Source organism: Coturnix japonica, chromosome 12, assembly GCF_001577835.2.
Source record: "Coturnix japonica isolate 7356 chromosome 12, Coturnix japonica 2.1, whole genome shotgun sequence".
Taxonomy (NCBI): domain Eukaryota; kingdom Metazoa; phylum Chordata; class Aves; order Galliformes; family Phasianidae; genus Coturnix; species Coturnix japonica.
Window position 1 is genome coordinate 8804729 of NC_029527.1, and position 18590 is coordinate 8823318.

The 18590-nt window shown below is 51.7% G+C and overlaps 1 protein-coding gene and 1 long non-coding RNA gene across 9 annotated transcripts in view; one reads left to right on the plus strand and one right to left on the minus strand.

The window, feature by feature from the left end:
• The first annotated feature begins 3620 nt into the window (after positions 1 to 3620).
• Positions 3621 to 18590, plus strand: part of PLXNB1 (plexin B1) — a 63541-nt gene continuing 48571 nt past the window's right edge. For 2 of the 8 annotated variants that reach the window (XM_032447190.1, XM_032447192.1), the window contains exons 1-2: positions 12718 to 12830; positions 18085 to 18146. In XM_032447190.1, the coding sequence (XP_032303081.1) occupies positions 18144 to 18146 (3 nt within the window). In that variant the 5' untranslated portion in view covers positions 12718 to 12830; positions 18085 to 18143. Of the gene's footprint in view, positions 3664 to 3876; positions 3929 to 8650; positions 8879 to 11466; positions 11655 to 12717; positions 12831 to 18084; positions 18147 to 18590 lie in introns of those variants that run through there. The other 6 variants (XM_015875238.2, XM_032447189.1, XM_015875241.2 and 3 more) reach the window with 6 other exon arrangements.
• LOC107319898 lies at positions 11985 to 12614 on the minus strand. Its single transcript, XR_004308743.1, has 2 exons — positions 12520 to 12614; positions 11985 to 12412 (listed from the first exon to the last, which is right to left on the minus strand). It is a non-coding gene; the product is annotated as an uncharacterized LOC107319898 (long non-coding RNA).

The following is an 18590-nucleotide window of genomic DNA, read 5'->3' on the forward strand; positions in this document are numbered from 1 at the left end:
CTTGGAGCTCGGGTTCTTCCAGGCACTTCTGTGAAACCTTTGCAAAACAACTTCACGCTCCAATGCCTTTGTGTGAGCATTTCAGAATGACTGAGCTGTGTTTAGTACACACTGATACGTGAAGCCCTTTCTCAGTAACCATGGGAAAAGAGCTGGAGGTTTTGATTGTAAGACTGTAAGATTTTGGGGACATCTGCTCTGAGGCACCAACATCATTTGGTACCACTGGGTGCTATTATTACATGACTGAGTAAGCAATGTTAGGTCTATGCTGCTTCAGTGCTTAGAAGATGAAGAGTAGTTTGGGGAAGGGCTGCTGCTGATTCTGTGTTGATGGTTTGGAGAGTAGAGGTTGTTGGGGAAGCTGTTGGGAAAAGAGCTGCATGGGGTGATATGTATCAAGGTGAAAATATGGATCTCATCCTCAGCAGGGAGTCTGGAGATTCAGGAGCAGGTCGTGTGTGTGTGCAGTGCCCTGCAGCTGGCACAGTTTGTCATTAGAGCTGCTTACTGTGCTCGTGCTCTTCCTTGATGAATCCTCTTATGTAAAGCAACAGCAGAATTATTACAATGAGGAGAACAGCACTTGGGAGGGCAGCTGTGTGTGCTCCCTGCGTGAATCATTGCTCCATTGTGGCAGCCTTCTGCAGCTTGGTGCTCTGCCACACGTGCACCCCAGAGGCAGAAGGTGTGGTTGCTCAGTGCTGGCTGTACCTGGAGCTGAGGGCAGTATCCAGGACGACAGCAGAGCACAGGCTGTACCTCATCTGGGAGCTACATCACGCCAGTTCTCCTCATGGCAACACGGGCAGTAAATACACAAGTCTGAACAAAAGCAGCCCAGCTATATGCTGAAGCATTTATCGGAGTGCTCCCACTAGTGAGGTGTGTTTGCAGTACTGGCAGTGACTTACACTGCATACAGTGATGTCTCATTGCATTTCTCCTGGCAGTTCAGGCACGGCCAGGTGAGTGGTTTGTTGCTTGTGTTCTTCTGGGCCGTTCTAGCCAAAAAAAAACCATAAACCAAACAACAGTGCTGCATTGTATACCTGTGGATTGTTAAGAGTTTACACTGGTGGTTGAGTTTTGCTATTGGGAATGGGGTCTCTCAGCTGCAGCTTTCCTTGTGCAAGAGAATGCTGCCTGCTCAGCCCTTCAAGACTGACATTCTTGCACTCTGAGGGCAAAGTCCTCTCTGGGTAGGATGGCTCAGCCAGCTGTGTTTCCCAGGTGCTGACAGCTGAGATGGTTGCAGTCCTTTTAGCAGGTGCTAAAGAAGCCAAGGGCTGACCTGCGTGTCTGTAAGTCAGAGAAAGGCAGTGCAGTTTCACGTTATTTCCGCTGCTAACCAAGACACAGAAGAGGGAACAAGTAACAGCAACAGGAAGCCTGCGAGTGGACAATGACTATAGAAAAATGAATGGCAGTTGTCTGAACTTGGCTCCTGATGAGCTATTCTGAGTTCTTGCTGCTCCATGAGAAGCCACTCTTAAGTGAAGAGCAAACAGCCTAGCTAGTGGCTATGGAAAATACATGGCATGAGGTCACTGCTGCCTTGTAACAGTAGGTGCTTTCTGAAGAGAACTTGCCATTTATTCCACAGGGGAAAGGAATATCAAACACTGCTTATGAATGCAAAACAAAGGCGACTGTATGTGGTATCACCGTCAGTACGTGTCTGTTTATCAGTCATGGTTTGAATGTTCCGACATCCTGATTGGAAGCTGCAGGTGTTCCTGTTGATCTGGTTGTAGCTATGTTTGGCAAAGATGTTTTCTTGCATAGAAAACCTTCTAAAAACAAATACTTCCTTCTGTGTGGTACTGAGGAGCAATAAACCAACCTTCTGCCCGCCCCTGGATCGCTGCTGTAGATGCAGCTCATGGCCAGGAGCGATAGACAGGACTCACTCGTGATTCCTGAACCAGTTTCATCCCCTGCTCGGAGGGGAGGAAGAGCAAGAAGGAAATCAAAAGGGGTATAAGCAGCTGCTGGTCTTGTGATTACCACAACTGTTACATAAGAAAACTCAGATAACCTGCTTAGAGGCAGCTGCGAGCAGGGGCTTCCAGAGGGGAGGATCCTGTATGGATTTGAATGGATAAAAGAAAAACAACTGTAGAAGTGGGAATCAGAAGCTGCTGAATGGACAAATTAGTGCCGTTTTCAGCCGTGCCCTGCCCGAAAACCGGCTCTGATGGTCGTTCTGGGAGCAGGATCGCTGTGCAAAGCTCCTTCCTGCAGAGGGAGCGCGTCCCCCTGCACCGCCTGGGATGCGCCCTGACTGCAGGGGGGTGCAGCCCCCCAGCACGGCTTCCTTTTGCAGCGTGCTCTCCCAGCTGCGATGGGTTGGGTTGGGTTGGGTTGGTTTGCTGCTTTATAAGTAAAGCTTTTCAGTGCATGTCTTAGGGCTTTTTTTTTTGTTAAGGCAGATTGAAGGGGCTGCAGGTCGGGACTGGCTCTGGAGGAAAGGCAGGCAGGGGATTAGTGCCTTGAGTCAGGAATGGCTTGGAGCAAAGGGAAAATAGACGTGTTTTTGTTACGCTCTTAGTCACCAAAGCTGGATTTTGGTGGAAGGTCGAATGTCTGATTCGTCGGGTTGGTGACGAGTTGGGTGAATGAGCCCTAACCCTGCAGCCATACAGAGGTGGGAGTGGGGCAGTAGGGTGGGTTCCTCGGCCTGGGTGAGGAGCGGTGATGCTGGGTGTCCCTACAAAGTCCTTCCTATGTGGGTCCCACCCCGTCCCTGTGCCCATGGCCATCATTTCTCCCTCGGAAAGCAGCACTTGTTGGGGTGGGAGCAGGAGATGGGCGACACAGCGTAACAAAGAGCGGATGTTCAGTGACACTGCGGGACATAGGGACCGTACCAACAGCGATCCTCTGAAATGTCAGCAATGCACGTGGGAGGGAAGCGTGCCCGGCCCTTCAGAGAGCAGCTTTGTGCCTCCAGCGGAGCAATTCCCCCAGCAAACAACCGGCAGCGATGGGCGAGCGGCTTATTCTGTTCCAATTCCTCCTCCCTGGATGCAGCCCGTCCTTTGTGTGGCCTTTCCGCACATCTGCCCGCATCAGCTCCATCAGGTCTTTGTCACCGCGCTCCGTCCACCTGCAGCGTGTCCCAGCCGGCAGCACGGTGGTCACGGTGTAGACACAAACACGGGAGCATTAACGGCGATGCCGTGCGGAGCATCTACCGACGGAGCTTTGTTCCGTCCGTCCGTCCCCGTGTGCGAACCGCGTTCGGCTCGTGCCACGTTTCGCTTCTGTGCCGCCGTCCCCGGGGCTGCAGATAACGGCGCTTTTGTTCCGATCCCGGTTTCCCAAACGCAGAGCGGGGCAGTGCCGGCACCGCGGCCACCTGCAGCTGCGGGGCCGTGCTCCGTGCAGCCGGGACCGACACAAAGCTGACCCGCGGCTCCTCCGCCCCGCTCCCGGTGCAGACCCGGCCCGACCCCCTGCTGCCGGCAGCCAATGGCGGCTTGTTGCTGTCGGCGGTGTTGGGGGGGCGTCCCGGCCTCCGCTCGGACCCCGCGGGACGGGAGGGGGGCGCGGCCTCGGCGTGCGGCGGGCTGCGATTGGGTGGGGGCGGGGCCGGCGCTGCGCGGCTCGGTGCGGGCGGAGCGGAGCGGCGGGGAGCGGAGCGGAGCGGGGCGGCAGGTGAGGGTGAGGGGCGGCGCGGACCGCGGGGGTCGCGGTGGGGGGGGGGCACCGCCGGTACTGGGTGTGAACGGGCCCGGGGCGGGGGGATGCTGACGAGGCGGGGCCGGGGGGCGGCGGCAGGTGCGGCCCCGGGGCAGCGCTTTGTCTCCGCGTGGGGGATGGGCGCGGCCCCGCGGGGAGCGGAGCGCGGTGGGGCCGCCCGGGGCCGTCCGTTCAGCGGCGAATCCCACCCCGGGACCAGCACCGCGCCCGGCGGCGAAACGTGCGTCCCGGTGCGGTGGGAGGGGGGTGGGGAGCTCCGGTAGCGGAGTCCCGCGGCGGGGGGAGGTAGCGGGGCGGTCCCGGTGGGAAAGGTGGGAGCGGGACTGGGCCGTGCCGCTCGGAGGGTCGGAGCCGGCATCGTAGCGGCTGGAAGGACCGAAAGGGGCGCGGATGGCCCGGGCCCGATAGGTGCTGGGGCGGCTGGAGCGCTGAAGTCTCCGGCACCGCTCCTGGGACCGCCGGACCGTGCCCGGCTCGCTCCGCGGTTAGACCCGCTTTGCTGACTTCTCCGGTACCGGTGGCACGCGGCAGGAGGTGGCTCCGTGACGGGCAGCTCCGGTACGGGCAGGCCGTGTGCTCCACGCTGGGGCTGTGCCCTCTCCTTCCCCCAGCCCCGCACCAGGAGCCCGTTGTGCCGGTGCCATCGGAGCTCTTCCCGTCGGAACTTCCTGCGCTCGGTGTTGCCCGGTACGGCGCTGATCGCGGTGTGTTCGGTTCGGGAGTCGCCGTTTGAATGGAGGCTGCCGTGATGCGCTTTGTGTATGAAATAGAGGAGTCAGCGAGTGCTGCGTTAATGATGTCCCTGTGTGCTTGAGGTCGGCAGCCGAGCTGGGGCTGGAGGTGTTGCTGTGGGTCAGGAGGAGGTTGGAGCACTGTCCTGTGTTCTGCGAGGAATGGGTGTTCCCACCGACGGAGCTCGGAGTGGTACAAGTGCTGATGGGTCGGTTTGGAGCCTGGGATGTCTGGCAGAGCTGGGATCTGCAGGGCAGGGGCTGGGCTTGGCTGCGGTCGGGCCATAAAGCTCACAGATCGCAGGGCCACCTATGGAATTTTGTCTTTAAAGGTCTTCCAACATGTGAAAAGAGTTAGGTTAGTAATACGATTAACAATATTTAATCAGATTAAAATGACCAGCATAACTCTCTCGAGAAAGGTGGGGCGCAGACTGTCAGTGGCTGAGCTGTTCCCTCTGCTTTGTGCCGGGGTGAGGAGGGTCCTCTGAGTGCCGTGATGGGACCCAATGCACCAGAGAGGGTCCGTGCTGTGGGATGGGGCTGCCAGCAGAGGTGCCTACCCAGGGGTGAAGCCTGGCTCTGTGCAACAGGAAAGGAACTGATGCTGCACCCGGAGCAGTGCTGGGTATGGGCACGGCATGCTTTGTGCTGCAGGGTCACCTGCTGAGGGGACGTTCAGAAGGAGGTGAGGCAGCCCCAGTCCTTCTTGCTTCTCAGAGCAAACCAGAAGGACTTCAGCTTCTCCTCCTCCCTCATGCACCTGGGCGCAATGGGAGCAGAGCTGGAGCCTTCCTGTTGCTCTTTGGTGTAGCCTTGTGTTTGATGCTCATCCATCTGTGGCTCCTTCGTTACCTATTGCAGAATTACTGAATAGATTCATCTTTTGCTGCTCGTCAAAGCCATGGGGGAGCTGCTTCTGCCTCGGTGGGAACGTGCCAGCTGGCTCTCACTGTGCTGGTATCGTTTTCCTTATCCTGACATCTCAGTCATCTCTGACCTGGTGGCTGTGGTGGTCTCTTTGCAGGAGGTTTGTGTTGCTCTTTATCTGAATGTTGTCCTGTTTACCCTCAGTGCTGGCAGGGAATCCTTAGAGAGCACAGGCATGTGCTTCCTGGGCTCTCCCCAGAGCCATACAGGCATGGCATTGGTGCTGTGCAGCCATCCCCCTGCCCCATAGCATGGGCTGCGGGCACTGGCACTGCAGTATTGCTGAGGATGCACCGACCTGTGCCGACACGTGCTGCCACTGCCAGGAGAAGCACAGGGGTTTGCTGTGATCTCTGGAAGAGCTGCTGAAGTAAGGACTTGTTTTCGCTGCTAATAATTTATATATATATTTTTTAGCCAAGATTAACTGAGATCAGAGTGATTTTTGAGGTTACAGGAAGCAATTTAGGTCTCCATGTCATTAACTCCAAGCTGACGCTGCCTCCCGATGCTTGTGGAAAAAAAGGGAAAGGAACAGATGGTGCCAGCTTAGGTGGATTTTATTTTTGCCTCCCATTTGGTGGAAGGTAAAGTCGTTTCGATTCAGAATCGCTTTTAAAGCGAGGATACAACTTTCTAACCTCTTATGCCACCCCCCTCAGAAAAGAAAAGGAGGGGAGAGCGAAGTGCAGCTGGGCTTTGTGTAGGCAGGATCTGATAGGAAGGTTTTCGAAGTTGGTTGAAAATAGGAGGTGAATCTTCAAATGGTTCAGATCCGAAGGAAATTCCCAGATGCCAGACTTTAATTGCACGTGAACTTTACTTGTTTGCTTGCAGTATAAACACTGCGAGCGCTGCAAAGAGTGCTTCTCCTGTGCCTGGCAAGTGGGTGAGTCTCACATTGCTTTTGGCTTTGAAGTTTAACTTTGGAATGGCGCGGAGTGGGTGGGCTGAGCTCCTGCAGCCTCAGCTCTGCACCAGAGCTTCTGCTTTCAAACCCACCCCCTGCCCCATAGCAGACCTCTGTTAGAAAATGGTGCTTGTTTCCTAAAGCAGATGGTACCGTTTTATCTTGCTCCTTGTGTCTGTTCCCATTCATCTCATGTCTGAGGTCTTTTGTCCTTGCTGGGGGGCTGTAGGTGTCATGACTCAGGGTGAAGCTGTTGCAGCAGGACGCTGCTTGCTGGGCTCTGTGCTTCAGGGAGGCAGAGGAAGGCTGTGCCTGGCACTGCGGGGGGGGCTGGTTGTGTTTAGGCATCTGTCTGTGCTGCTGGAACGAGCTTTCTGGCCAAATTACATTTAGCTCTATAAATAGAGTGGGTGTATTTGACGTCTTTCCCCACTGTAATCTTTCTGCAAATTACAGTGTTAGCAGAAGTGTGTTCAGCTTAAGGTTTCTACACATGTGTGTGTCCCAAATGATTTTTGTTTTGAACACTTCCCATAGCTCTCCTGTCCTGAGCTGTATTGCACTTTGTGTTGGTGATGTTGCTGCACTGTGTTGGGTCACACAAAGAGCTGGAGGGTGCAGGTCTGTGCTCTGCTCCTGCAGGATGTGTGCTCTTGGTATCAGAATCATTGGAGTTGGAAAGGATTCTTAAAGGCCATCAGTAATCTCTGCAATGAACAGGGATGCCCACAGCTCCAGGAGCTGGGATATCAGAGATGCACTTGTAACTACTAGCCCAGACTTCATTAGAAGTCATGTTAGCACTGAAGTTGTAGGGTTTTGGATAGCTTGGGCTTAACAGCCTTGAAGCTACTTGTTAACACTTTCAGCTTCGATTTAAGCCTTATTGGGTTCACGTTGCCTCCTGGAAGTGCTGGAGAAAGCAGATCTATGGATTACCATGCAGGAAGTGTTCATGTGAGGGGGTTTGGTAACTTCTGGCATCTCCTCTCTCCTGCCTTCCACTCTTACCCATAGCCAACAGATGGCTGTGCTGGAGAACTGAAGCACAGAAGCAGTTCTGGGCTTCTGAATTGCCACTGTCAATGTTTTGATCTCCATTTGCATGCTGTTCGGCTTCCCGCATGCAGATCACAGTCCATTACTGATTGATTCTGCCCAACAGAATGGTAAAACAGGCGTGCGGCGGAATTAATTGTATGGGAGCGATGCATGCCGCTGTGGGAAACAGAGAAGTAGGAACTGGGGGCTCTGTTTATTTGCCAGCTCTTGTTTGCTAATTCAGCGTTCCAAGAGGAGTTGCTGAGGTGAACTGTGGAAATGTTGAATGTAAGGGGAGACTAATTGTGAGTTTCTCTTCTGACCCTTAGCTGGGATGCATCCTGACTTGCATTTCGTGTCGACCTGGGACTATTGAGAGAGATTCAAAGCAAAGACCACGAGGACTTTTGCTTTTGTCCTCCACATGGCTGCAGCTTTCTCGTGGCTCCTGCTGAGTTGTTTCCATTGCTGGGCTTCCCAGCTGGGCTGAAATCTCTGAATTAAGGCTTTAAAGGGCAGAAAGCATCAGCAAACTGGTAGCCACGTTGCAAGCCCATGTTATTGCAGAGCCAACCACTGAAATGCACCCACAGCATCCTACAGCACAGACCACCTATAGCCACAACTCTGGCAGTGGATTAATGAATGCCAAACTCATTAGCTACAGACAAATAACATCTAAATAGAGGTTACCTTTTGGACAATGATGATGGTGAGCTTCCTGCTGGGTGGTCGCATGTGCTGCTAATAGACAAATTGGTACTGATGATTTTTACCGCTTATTGACCTATAGGCTGATCTGTCTTATGTTCATCTCCAGGCTGGTCTTCTGCATGTGAGAGATGTTCCTTGGGCATGTTTTGGGCAGGAGGTTTGGAAGCTCGGGTGGGAGAAGGAGCATTGACCTTCTGACAGCTGCAAGGGGGGGAAAAAAAGTATGACAGAACTTGCTTTCTGTGAGAGCTACGTGGTTACTTTGAAATGAAGACTCATTGTGTACATGAGTTAATTCCCTTGGCTTTTTGTGGGATGTAAAGGTCACTTTGTCTATATCTAAACGATGTCAAAATCAATAGCCTAATCAATTTCTAAAGTAGATTTAGTCTAAATGACTCCTGTTGTGAGCTGTGAGCTTTGATGTGTGAACGTGTCCCAAAAAGCCACTAGAACAGTCAATGCAGAGCATCACAGCAAATAACCTCACAGAGTTTGCAGGGGAGTTTTCAGTCCCATTCACTGTGTCCACAGGGCTTTTTTTTTTCCCTGCCCAGTCCCAGCACGGCTTCCTCCTGCTATTCCCACTGAAAGAATGGATCCCTGAGAGCAACAAAAGCAGTCACGCAGTTTACTTGAGCAGTCATGCATAAAGATGGGCAGACTTTCTGCTGTGAAAACCAAAGGGCAGCCTCCCCTGCCACCACATTTCCATAGGTTCTGAGAAGGATGCTGAGGATCTTGCACAGGAGGATGGTGTCCCTGGTGTGCACCGGGTGCTGCTGTTCCCCTGGACTAAGGCTGTCACAGCAGCCAGTAAGTGTATTGCTCTGCAAATAAAAAGGTAAGGAGCAATGATAGCCATGCCTTGTTCTGCACTGCCAGCTCAGAGTTGCTTTATTTTGAGAGATATGAAGGGTTTGATGCATTAAACCTGCGTGCAGTCATCTTGAATAGCTCGGATCTCTGGTGAGATTGATGAGGGGTAGTTATTGTTTTAAACGTACACTGAGGGTTCAGTTCATTGTCAGAGCAACTGGAAAGAACCAGGTTAGAACACGGCAGCAGGTGGCTGCATCCATACGATGTGCTTCTTTGGGAGTTTGGCTTGGAGCTGTGCAGCAGTGTAAATAATTCATCTGTGCCAACATCAACAGCACGCCTTGTGATTATTAGGGGAGAAAAAAAGGCTGATGCCTCAGAAATGGTGGGTTACAGGGGAGGGACGTGTCAGAAAGTGAAATATTGCAGCAGTTGCCCTCAGTGTCAGCGCTGCGCTTTGGGTTGTTCAGGACTTGTCAGGTTTCTAGAAATTAAAGTAACTTCTAGCATTGATTCAGCAGACAGTGTGATGACAAACCCCAAAACCATGGCTGGAAGTGACAGGTCAGCTGGGTTTTACTAAAGCAAGGGCTCTGATGGTGATGTGGGTTTGGGGGAATAGCAGTAAAGTTGGTATTCAGGGAAGAAAGAAATCCAAAGCTATTTGGGAGCTGAAGAAAGGTGCCTCATGGCAGCTGACCTGATGAGACTGAGCTGTTGATTGCTAAAGCCTATGGAGAGGTGACTTGGTTAAAGCACACACGTAACTGACTCTGAGAAACTTCTTTGCTGGATTTAGGAGAAAAAATTAATGGCTTGGGGCAGAAGGCAAATAAGAAATTAGACTGGCCTTATTGCCAGAAAGAATGATGGAGCCGTCAGAGTAAACTCTTAGGATGTGCTCCTCTGTTTTGGCCTCCAAACACCTCTGGCCTAGATGTTGCCAACTGCTGTTGCACAGAACTGCTCTGAGGGCTTTGTGGCTGTTTAGCCCATGATTCTCTCAGAATAACTTGTGGTTGTTTGCAGGCTGATGGCTAATTTACAGTTCTGTAAAGCTGGTTAAATCATTGAGTTCATGCAACCTGGTTGTTTTGGTGATTCGGGGCTGTGATTTCCCTCAGTTTAAGCCAACTATCTAAGCTGTGTGTGACAGGTGTCCAAGAAAAGGGTATCTGTTGCACATGGGGATATGGTGGGGATGGGTTGATGGTTGGATGATCTTAGAACTCTTCTCCAACCTTAATGATTCTGTGATAGAGGACTTGCCATAACGAGTGCCTTTTAAGACATATCCAAGAAAAGTAGTATGGAAAACAGACCTGAAGCCTGTCCATTCCAGGGACCTGCAATTGGCAAATCATTAACTTTGTTCTGAGTAGGTTAAATAATGTGGCACTGGTTCTGTTTGGCTTCTGATTGACCGTGTAATGGCCAGCATCAGCAGTCTGTGTCATGCACTGGACTGCAAAGTCTGCTAATTAACACACTGGCAATGTGAAACCAATGTTTGCACTGAAGAAATTTGCTTCTTGGGGCCATATGGTGGGTGGGAATATCAGGATTGTGCTGTTATTCTGTGGTCATCCATGTGTGACGCCTGGTGCTCTAGTGTTCCCCCAGACACGTAGCCAGGCCTGCGGCTGAATGTGCTGCTTCAGAGCACCTGTAGCTGGTAGGCCAAAATCAGCACAAGGTCCAGGCTCACTATCTCTTGCCCCAGTACAATTCCTCTGTTTCAGTAAGTGAGATTTATTTGTAAGATGTTGATAGGTTTTTGCCAGTTTGAGAGCATTTGCTGCAGTCAGCTCTTTGCTTTTCTTCTGCTGTCTCAGCCCTGCCTTGGCAACTCCCTCCCTTTACTCGCCAAAAGCAACAAAAAGGAGGTATTAAAGCAGCCCATCTATTTGTTCTCGTGCAATCTAGCAACTCTGAGTGCTGGAAGTTGGCTTCCTCCTGCTGTATGTCTGGTAACAGTAGCCTCTGTTGTTTCCTTGTGCCCCTTTTGACAAATAACTCCATTTTGGTTTCTCTGTGTGAGAGATGGTTGGCCCATAAGTGTATGCCAGCCCACCTCATTACTCTTTTTGAAAATCCTTCATCGGCTCTTTTCTGTTATACGGTTTAAAAAGGGAGGAAAAAACCCCTCAATTCCCTTACCCCTGGATACAGCAGTGTCCTTGTTCTGTTGACTGCTGGCCACACCGATCCATGCCATTTCCTTTGTCTTTGTTGATTTCAGAGTTGAGTTTAGAGTATGAGCTGTTTCAGACCAGGCTATTTCTGTTCTGTATCTCTTGTATGATCTGTAACACGAGTATCCTAAATGTTAAAGGAAATCTTTAGCAGAAACAGCCCAATCTTAAGCTACCAAGCATGGCATGAGAGAGATGGTTGTTGCTCTCCAAGTGAAGCTCTGCATTTTTGCTCTCATGAAAAACTTTGGCGAGAGCATCCCCATGTAGAAGAATGCATAGGTCAGGGCCAGAACCATGGCCATTTTCCACCTCCAAGCTGGCATTTGTCAGCCACGTGCCTTCTGCTCTCCACCTTTCCCTGTTCCTCTTCAGCCCTGTGCTCCCCAGGGGCTCTGCAGCCCTGTCTGCTTTAACTGGGAGGCGTTCACCTTCCCTGCCAGCTAAACCCAGAGCAGCTGCATGGATTTATGAAGGCATAGCATGCCTCTGGAGTGCCCCTCCGAAGGAGCTGGGAGTGATGGAAGAGATCCTGCCTGATGTGGCATGTAGCATTCCCGTTTCTCTTCACACAGACGCAAAGCAGGAATTCCCCGAAGCAAGGTAAGAAAAACAGCTCGCTCAGCTGACTCAGAATGAGACTCCAGTTAGGCTGCCTGGCATGGAATCAAGGAGGTGGGTGATAGATGGAATTACAAGAGTGCGATTTGAAGTGAGTTTTTTGGTGGGAGATGACACTGAATTGCAGGGGCAGAAGGTTTGTGTGCTTTTGGTTAGTGCTAAGAGCTGGCATTCCTGAGTTACTGACTGGGGCTCTTTTCTGCAACTTGGCTGTGGGCCATTCGAATGCTTTGCACTTGAAAGAAGAAAAGTTTCAATCTCTTTGGGTTTTGCAGACTTCTCAGCGTTTTCAAATAGAGATATGCCAATGGATTTGTTTTTCTAATTACCTTTAATTACGTTTGTAGACAACTAAAGCCGGCAAACTACAAATTAAAGAAAATCAGCGACACAAGTGGTGCGCTCCGCAGAATACCTTCACCTCTCCGTGATCCCTTCCAGCCATCTGAGCACAGGCTGCATTTTCCTTTCTTGTCTGGCGTGCGCATACAGGCGTGTCTGAACTTTTTGCTTTGACTCCTTGCAGATCCGAAACCAATCCCTCAGAAAACTGCAGGGTGTTTGCACAGAGCAGGGTGGGCGGCTGGGCACCGGGACTGACCAAGTGCTGGGTAGGTGCAGAGCGGGCTGCGTTTATGGAGCTTTGGTGCTGGGAAGGAATTTCCTTTCCTGGCTGAGGTAGAAAGACTGTCCAACGTACAGCTTTCTTCCTTTGCTTTAGCATTCTTTGAGGTTGTTTCCTATTTTACAAATGCATCTTTTGAGAACTGCCAGGAAAATGTCGCTCTCAAATGGAAATGGAAATTTCTGAGCTCAGAGGGATGAAAACCCGTGGGTCTGAACTCACCGAGTGAAAAGAGGATTACCAACCAGCCATTCTTCAGCATGCAAAGCGGCGGAGCAAAGTCTGCAGAGGCTCTCCGAAAGTTATTGGCTTTCCTCAGGAAGGGAACTTGTGAACAGAATGAAATGAGCTCAGTCCCATCCCATTCCCCACTGCGAGTGGAGAAAGTGGTGCAACTTTTACTTTGGTAGGTGCTCAAATAAAATGGAGAACTTCTCAAAGCAGATATCTTGGAAACCCGCGTAGAGCCGACGTTCCTGGAGATAAGAGAATTAATGGTTTTGTGGCTGCGTCTCGACCTGACAGAACGCAGGGTAAGGGAGGCAGTGCTGCTTTTTCCAGAGCTTATTTGAAGAGTTCCATAAGGAGGATGGGCTGCTGGAGCAGATGCAGATAGCACGTTTTCTTTGGAGGGTGTAAAGCCTGCCAACGTGTAAACTGCATCTAAACAGAAAGACATGAGACAAGGCCTGCACATCTCTCCCTCCTAATTACCGCAGCTCTGCTGCTGCTGTCTCTTACACTTACATATCTGAAAGGTGACAATGATACTGTCTTGAATGGCAGAGCAATAGGAAGGAGACTTCTAAGCTGTATGCTGGAACAAAGAAGTTATTCAAGAATATCCTGGCTTGTCCCAGGTCATGTTACCTTCTCAAGAAGCTGAAAGACTTCTTCTCCTCAGCGTCCCTTGAGAAATGGTGCCTGAGATTGTTGGCAGCAGTTCGTTTGAGTGCCAAATCCAGAAACAAGGCTTTCAGACCTCATCACCTGCAGCATCTAAAAGGGAAAAGATGGTCAGTTTGGAGTATGAGCTCCTCTTGGAGAAACAGGGACTTCAGGGCGGTGAGGGTAGTGCTGTGGTTGTGATTGCATTGCAGCGGTGAAGAAAGCTTGGAGGCAACCACAGCTCCCAGAGGGTCCTTGGAGGGCAGTTCTGGGTTGGGTGTCTCTCTGAAATCTGGTCTAGTTGTGGTCTCTGGCAGTTCTGCTGGTTAGCTATTAACTGGTTCAATATCCCCTCGCCCCTGGCCCTGCCCTGTTTCACTGTATTCCTGTAAAGCTGGTTTAAGAAACAGCTTTGTCAAAGTTTCTCTTTCTGCCTCTCCTCGTGCTCTGTCAGTCTCAGGAGAACATGCTGGCACTGGTGCCTTTGCAGTCAGGCTTCTATTGCCCTTTTGGCTCTGTCCCTTCCCCTCTGAGCAGCCCCTGGGGAGCCCCATCCTAGGGCAGGATGTGGGGTGGCTCTGGGCTGGGAAACTGAGCAGCAGGGTAAAGGCAAAACTGTGCTGAATAGCCCTGCTTTTTTTAGCTGAGAGGAGAATGTCCTCCTTCATACGCAGGCTCTTCCTGCTCATGCCCATGCATAGCCCCTTCCTGCTCACCAGTACTGCTTTCTCTTGCTGCCTCGGGGCAGCATTCAGGTTGGAGCAGATCGGAAAGAGCAAACGGTGTTAAGAGCTTTCTGCAGCGGTGTTTGCCCTCTTTCTGCAGAGGATTCTGCCTTTTACATGCTCAACTACCTACTTCTGTTTCCTATTGTAGGATGTTTCTTAGAGCACGCATCTTGTAGCTGTGTTGGGCCGTACAGCTCTTCCATTCCCTCCCACAGCAGCCAGCTTCCTTGGTGCTTTCACAGAGAGGGACTAAAAGTGGAAGCAATGGGATGCCTGTCCGTTTGTATCAGCCTGGGAAATGGTCGATTTCTCTGCAGAACCCTTTGCCCTCAGGCACATTGCCAGAAGGCATCTAGATGCCGTTCTCTTCAAACACGTGCAGTTCCGAAGCCAGAAATGTGCATGAAGCTCATGAACTGCCATCAGCTGAGGGCCAGACAGCGTGACCTGCTGCCTCCTGAAATCGATGAACTGAATTGCTGTGATTTCTGGGTGCTCAGGAGATGTGAGCAGGCTGTGGCCCCGGCTGTGCTGCAGGAGGGTCTGCTTGGAGTTGGATCTCATCTGTACTTGTAGATGTGATGCTTAAGGATGGTACTTACTGGGCAGTGTTGGTGGTAGGTGGGTGGTTGGGCTAGATGAACATAAAGGTCTTTTCCAACCTTAATGATTTTATGATTCTACTGTAGGAATTTATCCAAAATCTGAGTCAGAAGAAATACAATTTGCCTAAATGTTTTGGCAGGGAAGTGATTACCTTCTTTGTAGGCCTTATGTTCAGGCTTCCCTTCTTCAGAGTGTGAGGAACATAAAGTAAATTCGAGTTTGAATCTGAAGGGCATGTTTTTAGCAGAGGCTTTGGGATGGACTCCAGGCTTCTGGTGCTCCCACACAACAGCAGTGATGGGCTCTTGGAGCCAGCAGCCCAGTTCCAGCTCTGGTTCGGCCTTCCACAAATGACCTCTGTCCCTGGATAGAAGCATAAAGAGCCTCAGTGAGCTCAGGCTGAGCTGGGCTTCTGCCTGTCTGCTCTGGGGAGAGAGTAACCTTGGTGTTCCCGGCCCCTGGCTGCTCTGAGACTGCTCGCTCGGTTTAGCTGCCAAAAAAAGACATTTGAAAAGTGTACATTGCTCTCCTGTGTCCTGACTTGTGTAAAATACAGGTTACAGTTGGTTCCTGTCTATGGTGCCGGGTAATTCTGCAGAAGAGAAAACAGTAGTGCTGCAGCTATGTGCACAGCACAGTGAGGTCTTGGTTGTGCTCGGGCTTTGGAGTGCTATTCTGGGCGTTATTAACTGGATTATGTTACACGTAGGGCTCTGATGGCATGGAGCCACTCTTGGGATGTTAACTGTTTCTATTAAGCTTTGCATTTAGAGCTCTGTGTGTCAGAGGGTGATGGCTGGCTCAACGTTCCCACAGCTCAATGGTCTGTGTGTCTTTAGGACACAGGAGGGTTTGCCTTTGGCTTGCACAGGGGTGAGCTCAGAATTTGCTGACTTGTGGATGCTGTGTGCATTAATGGCTTCAGTGTAGCAGTTGTGTGGCTGCAGGTGCTGTGGCAGGGAGGCTTTATGTACAGAAGTGCAACAGAAACCCTCCAACGTGCCAGCAGCGTGTCATAAGGGATAAAGCCAGATGCAGTGTGGTGTTGGTCAGAGCATGGTAAGATGCCATCAAACATGGGATCTTGTGATTCCTGAGAGCCCATTTCCTAAACAATTATGACTGAGCTTTGGTTCAGTTTAGGATGAAAGCAGCTGTGGAGATACTGAAGGGCCTTCCTGGATCTGTGCGGTTTTTGTTGTTGTGCTTGTTTGCTTTCAGAGGGAAGACGGATATCCCGGCTTTTGTGGAAACAAAACCAAAACCCAAACAATCACAAAGGAAACCCTCCAATAGCTTTGGTGACCCAAGCAAACTTGGTGCCTAATTAGTGAGAAACCTAATGGCTTTCCTGGTGGGATCCGTGCATCTGTTCACCATCAGAAGCACAGGGAGAGGTCAGGGATGATGTGCAACCTGCATGAGCGGGGCTTGAAAGGGTAAACAGTCCTTCAGATCAGGTTCTGCTCCTGAGCCCTTTTCCACAATGTCTCCAAGCAGGACGGTGCTGGGGGTGAGCTCCCACCCGGCCACTGGGCTCATACTGGGGGGTCACTGTGTTGGGAGACTCCCCATCAGGGCAGCACAGCTCTTTGGAAGGCAGCAGGGCTGGGGTCCTGGGGTGGAAGGTGGAAGGAGGGCTGGGCCTGCTCTGCTCCCCCTGCCCCCCCGGTGCCAGGGAGTGACAGCTTGTGGGCAGGCAGCCAAGCTTGGGAAAGGAGGAGTGTGTGAGGCCTTCGGCTTTCTCATGCTTTATCAGGCTGCAAAGAATAGCTCGATATTCAGCCGGCGTTGGTGCGGGTCAGGAGAATGGAAATGTGAACTTAACTCCTGACACGCCGGGGGAAGGCCTGACCGCCAGAATGGGGGCTGCTTCCTAAGGCTTTTTGTGCAGCAAGAGCCTTTCTTAGCCGTGCCCTCAGCTCACCCATGTCACAGGGGACACCCCCAGCAGGGATGTGTTGGCTGGGGGCAGTGGGACAGGGGCAGTCCTGGTGCTGATGGAGCTGGTGAAGCACTGCATGTCAGCACACAGGGAGTTAAGTGCTGCCAGTGGCTGAGGGTGAGCCCACCTCGGGGTGCCGAGCTCCATTCCCACGGCTGAGGCCGGGGCTGGGGGAGGGCCTCTGGGGGTTGGGAAGCATCACTCGGCTCCTGTGAGCCTATGTGGGGCTGGGAGTGAGCTGAGCCACCAGGCAGGGGCTGCTGTGTTGTCAATGCATGGCCGTGTGTCCTGGGTGCAACCCTCCTGCGGGCAGATGGAGGTGGTCTGTGGGCAGACACCATGCCGAGGTGTCTGAGAGAAAGGAGGGTCAGAGCAGCCATCCAGCCCCTGGGAATGCTCTGAAGCCTAAAGCAGTCGGTGTGAGTGAAACTCAGCAGCAGCGTCAAGGAGAGATGAGCCCTGAGCTCAGGGTTTAATTCTGCTGGACTGTGCTCGTGCTGTGCCAAGAAGAGTGGCCAGAGGTTGGGTTTTAGTCTGTGCTGGGCTGACTGGCCTTGCTCCCACCCCGGATCTTCTCTGGAGAAGACAAATTGCTGTGGTCCTCATGCAGACTGTGCTGGCACCAGTATCTGGAGGGCAGAGGCTCTAGGAAGTGTCTGCGAGATAAAAGCTTGATTATTTATTTATTTGTTTGCTTGTTCATTTTTGTGCATGGCCACAGGAGCCAGCACTTAGCAATAAGACAAGTGTCTGCATAAATACACTAAAATAGGTAGAGATTCCCCTTCTGAATCTCACTGATGGTTAACACCAGCACCCTAGCGATGCTGTTAGGCAGCAGCCCTGCACACAGCCGTGGCCAGGCTTTGCTTTGCAGCGTGCTGCAGCTCTGCGCTCTGTCCTTTACCCCCAGCAGCTGGGATGTGGCTGACGCATGCTCTTGGTGCAGGGAAGCACAAAGAGCGGCTTGGGGCTGCAGCAATAGCTTGGGACTCAGGTGCAGTGAGAATGCACCAGCTCCTGAGGGGACGCAGGGTGTGTTCCCATTGTGTGTGTGCTCCTGTTGGCTTCTGTCAAGCTTCCCCTCATTATTCCTGCCTTGAGCTGTCTCAGCACCAAGGCAAAGCGTCCAGAAGGCTCTGTAGGCTTTGCCCTTGAGAGACGTGCGGTCCTTGGAGAATGGCTGTTCAAGGGAAGCACGGCAGTGGGCTGAATTGAGGCTGTTTCAGGCTGCACAGCTCTGAGCTAATCTCCCAGAGGCAGAGACATTACTCACCAATCAGGAATGTGTCTGTATTTTTCCTAATGAGAACAAAACATTTTATCCCTGTTCATTAGCGAGGAGTTAGGGTGTACTGTTGCCATGCCTACAGACTCCTCTCCCCTGCAGACACACTGGGGGTGTCCTCCGTGCCGTGGTTGGAAGGGTGAACGGGAAGGCTTGTTCTGGCGAGAAAAAGATCCCATTGTTTTCCCAGGGCAGCCTGGACTTTGTGCAGCTGGCCAGCCCTTGCCTCCACAGGGGGAGGGAGCCACTACAGGAGTCAAGTGCAACAGAGGTTTAATTTATTGCAAAAAGGATCTTTACACTTCATGTTATGTTGTTGTTTTTTTTTCCAGCTTGAAGCATACTCTTCAATGAGAGAAATGAAGGTGTCTCAACGTTCCCAAGAGTCCAGATGGTAAGCAAAACGCACCGGGGGTCAGCACTGGGACACCCATGGATTGCTGCAGCCCTCTGTGTTCCTCATTGGCCCTTTGTGCAGTCTCTGTTGTGCCAGGCGGCCTCTTGCTGCTGCTGTGTAATTAATAAGTTCACCTGATGGGCATCACCACTTGTGATTAGTGTGCAAGTGGGTTTACCAGGCATGTAGTCCACTGGAGAGAGCAAGTAGCAGCATGTGAGAATGCACACTTGTTCCTTCTATATGTGGAGCTCCTACCAAGGACAGAGGATGTCTCAGATCTGTGATCTGTAGGGCTCTGGTGTAAAGAGAATTATTAACTCCAAGGGTTGCCTGCCTGTTTTCTTGTCTTTGTCTTGGTTCTGCATCCCTCCCCCTGAACTCCCTCCCCTTTCCCAAGGGACCAGTTGGGATGTGTGGACTGCAGCAGTGTATACATCA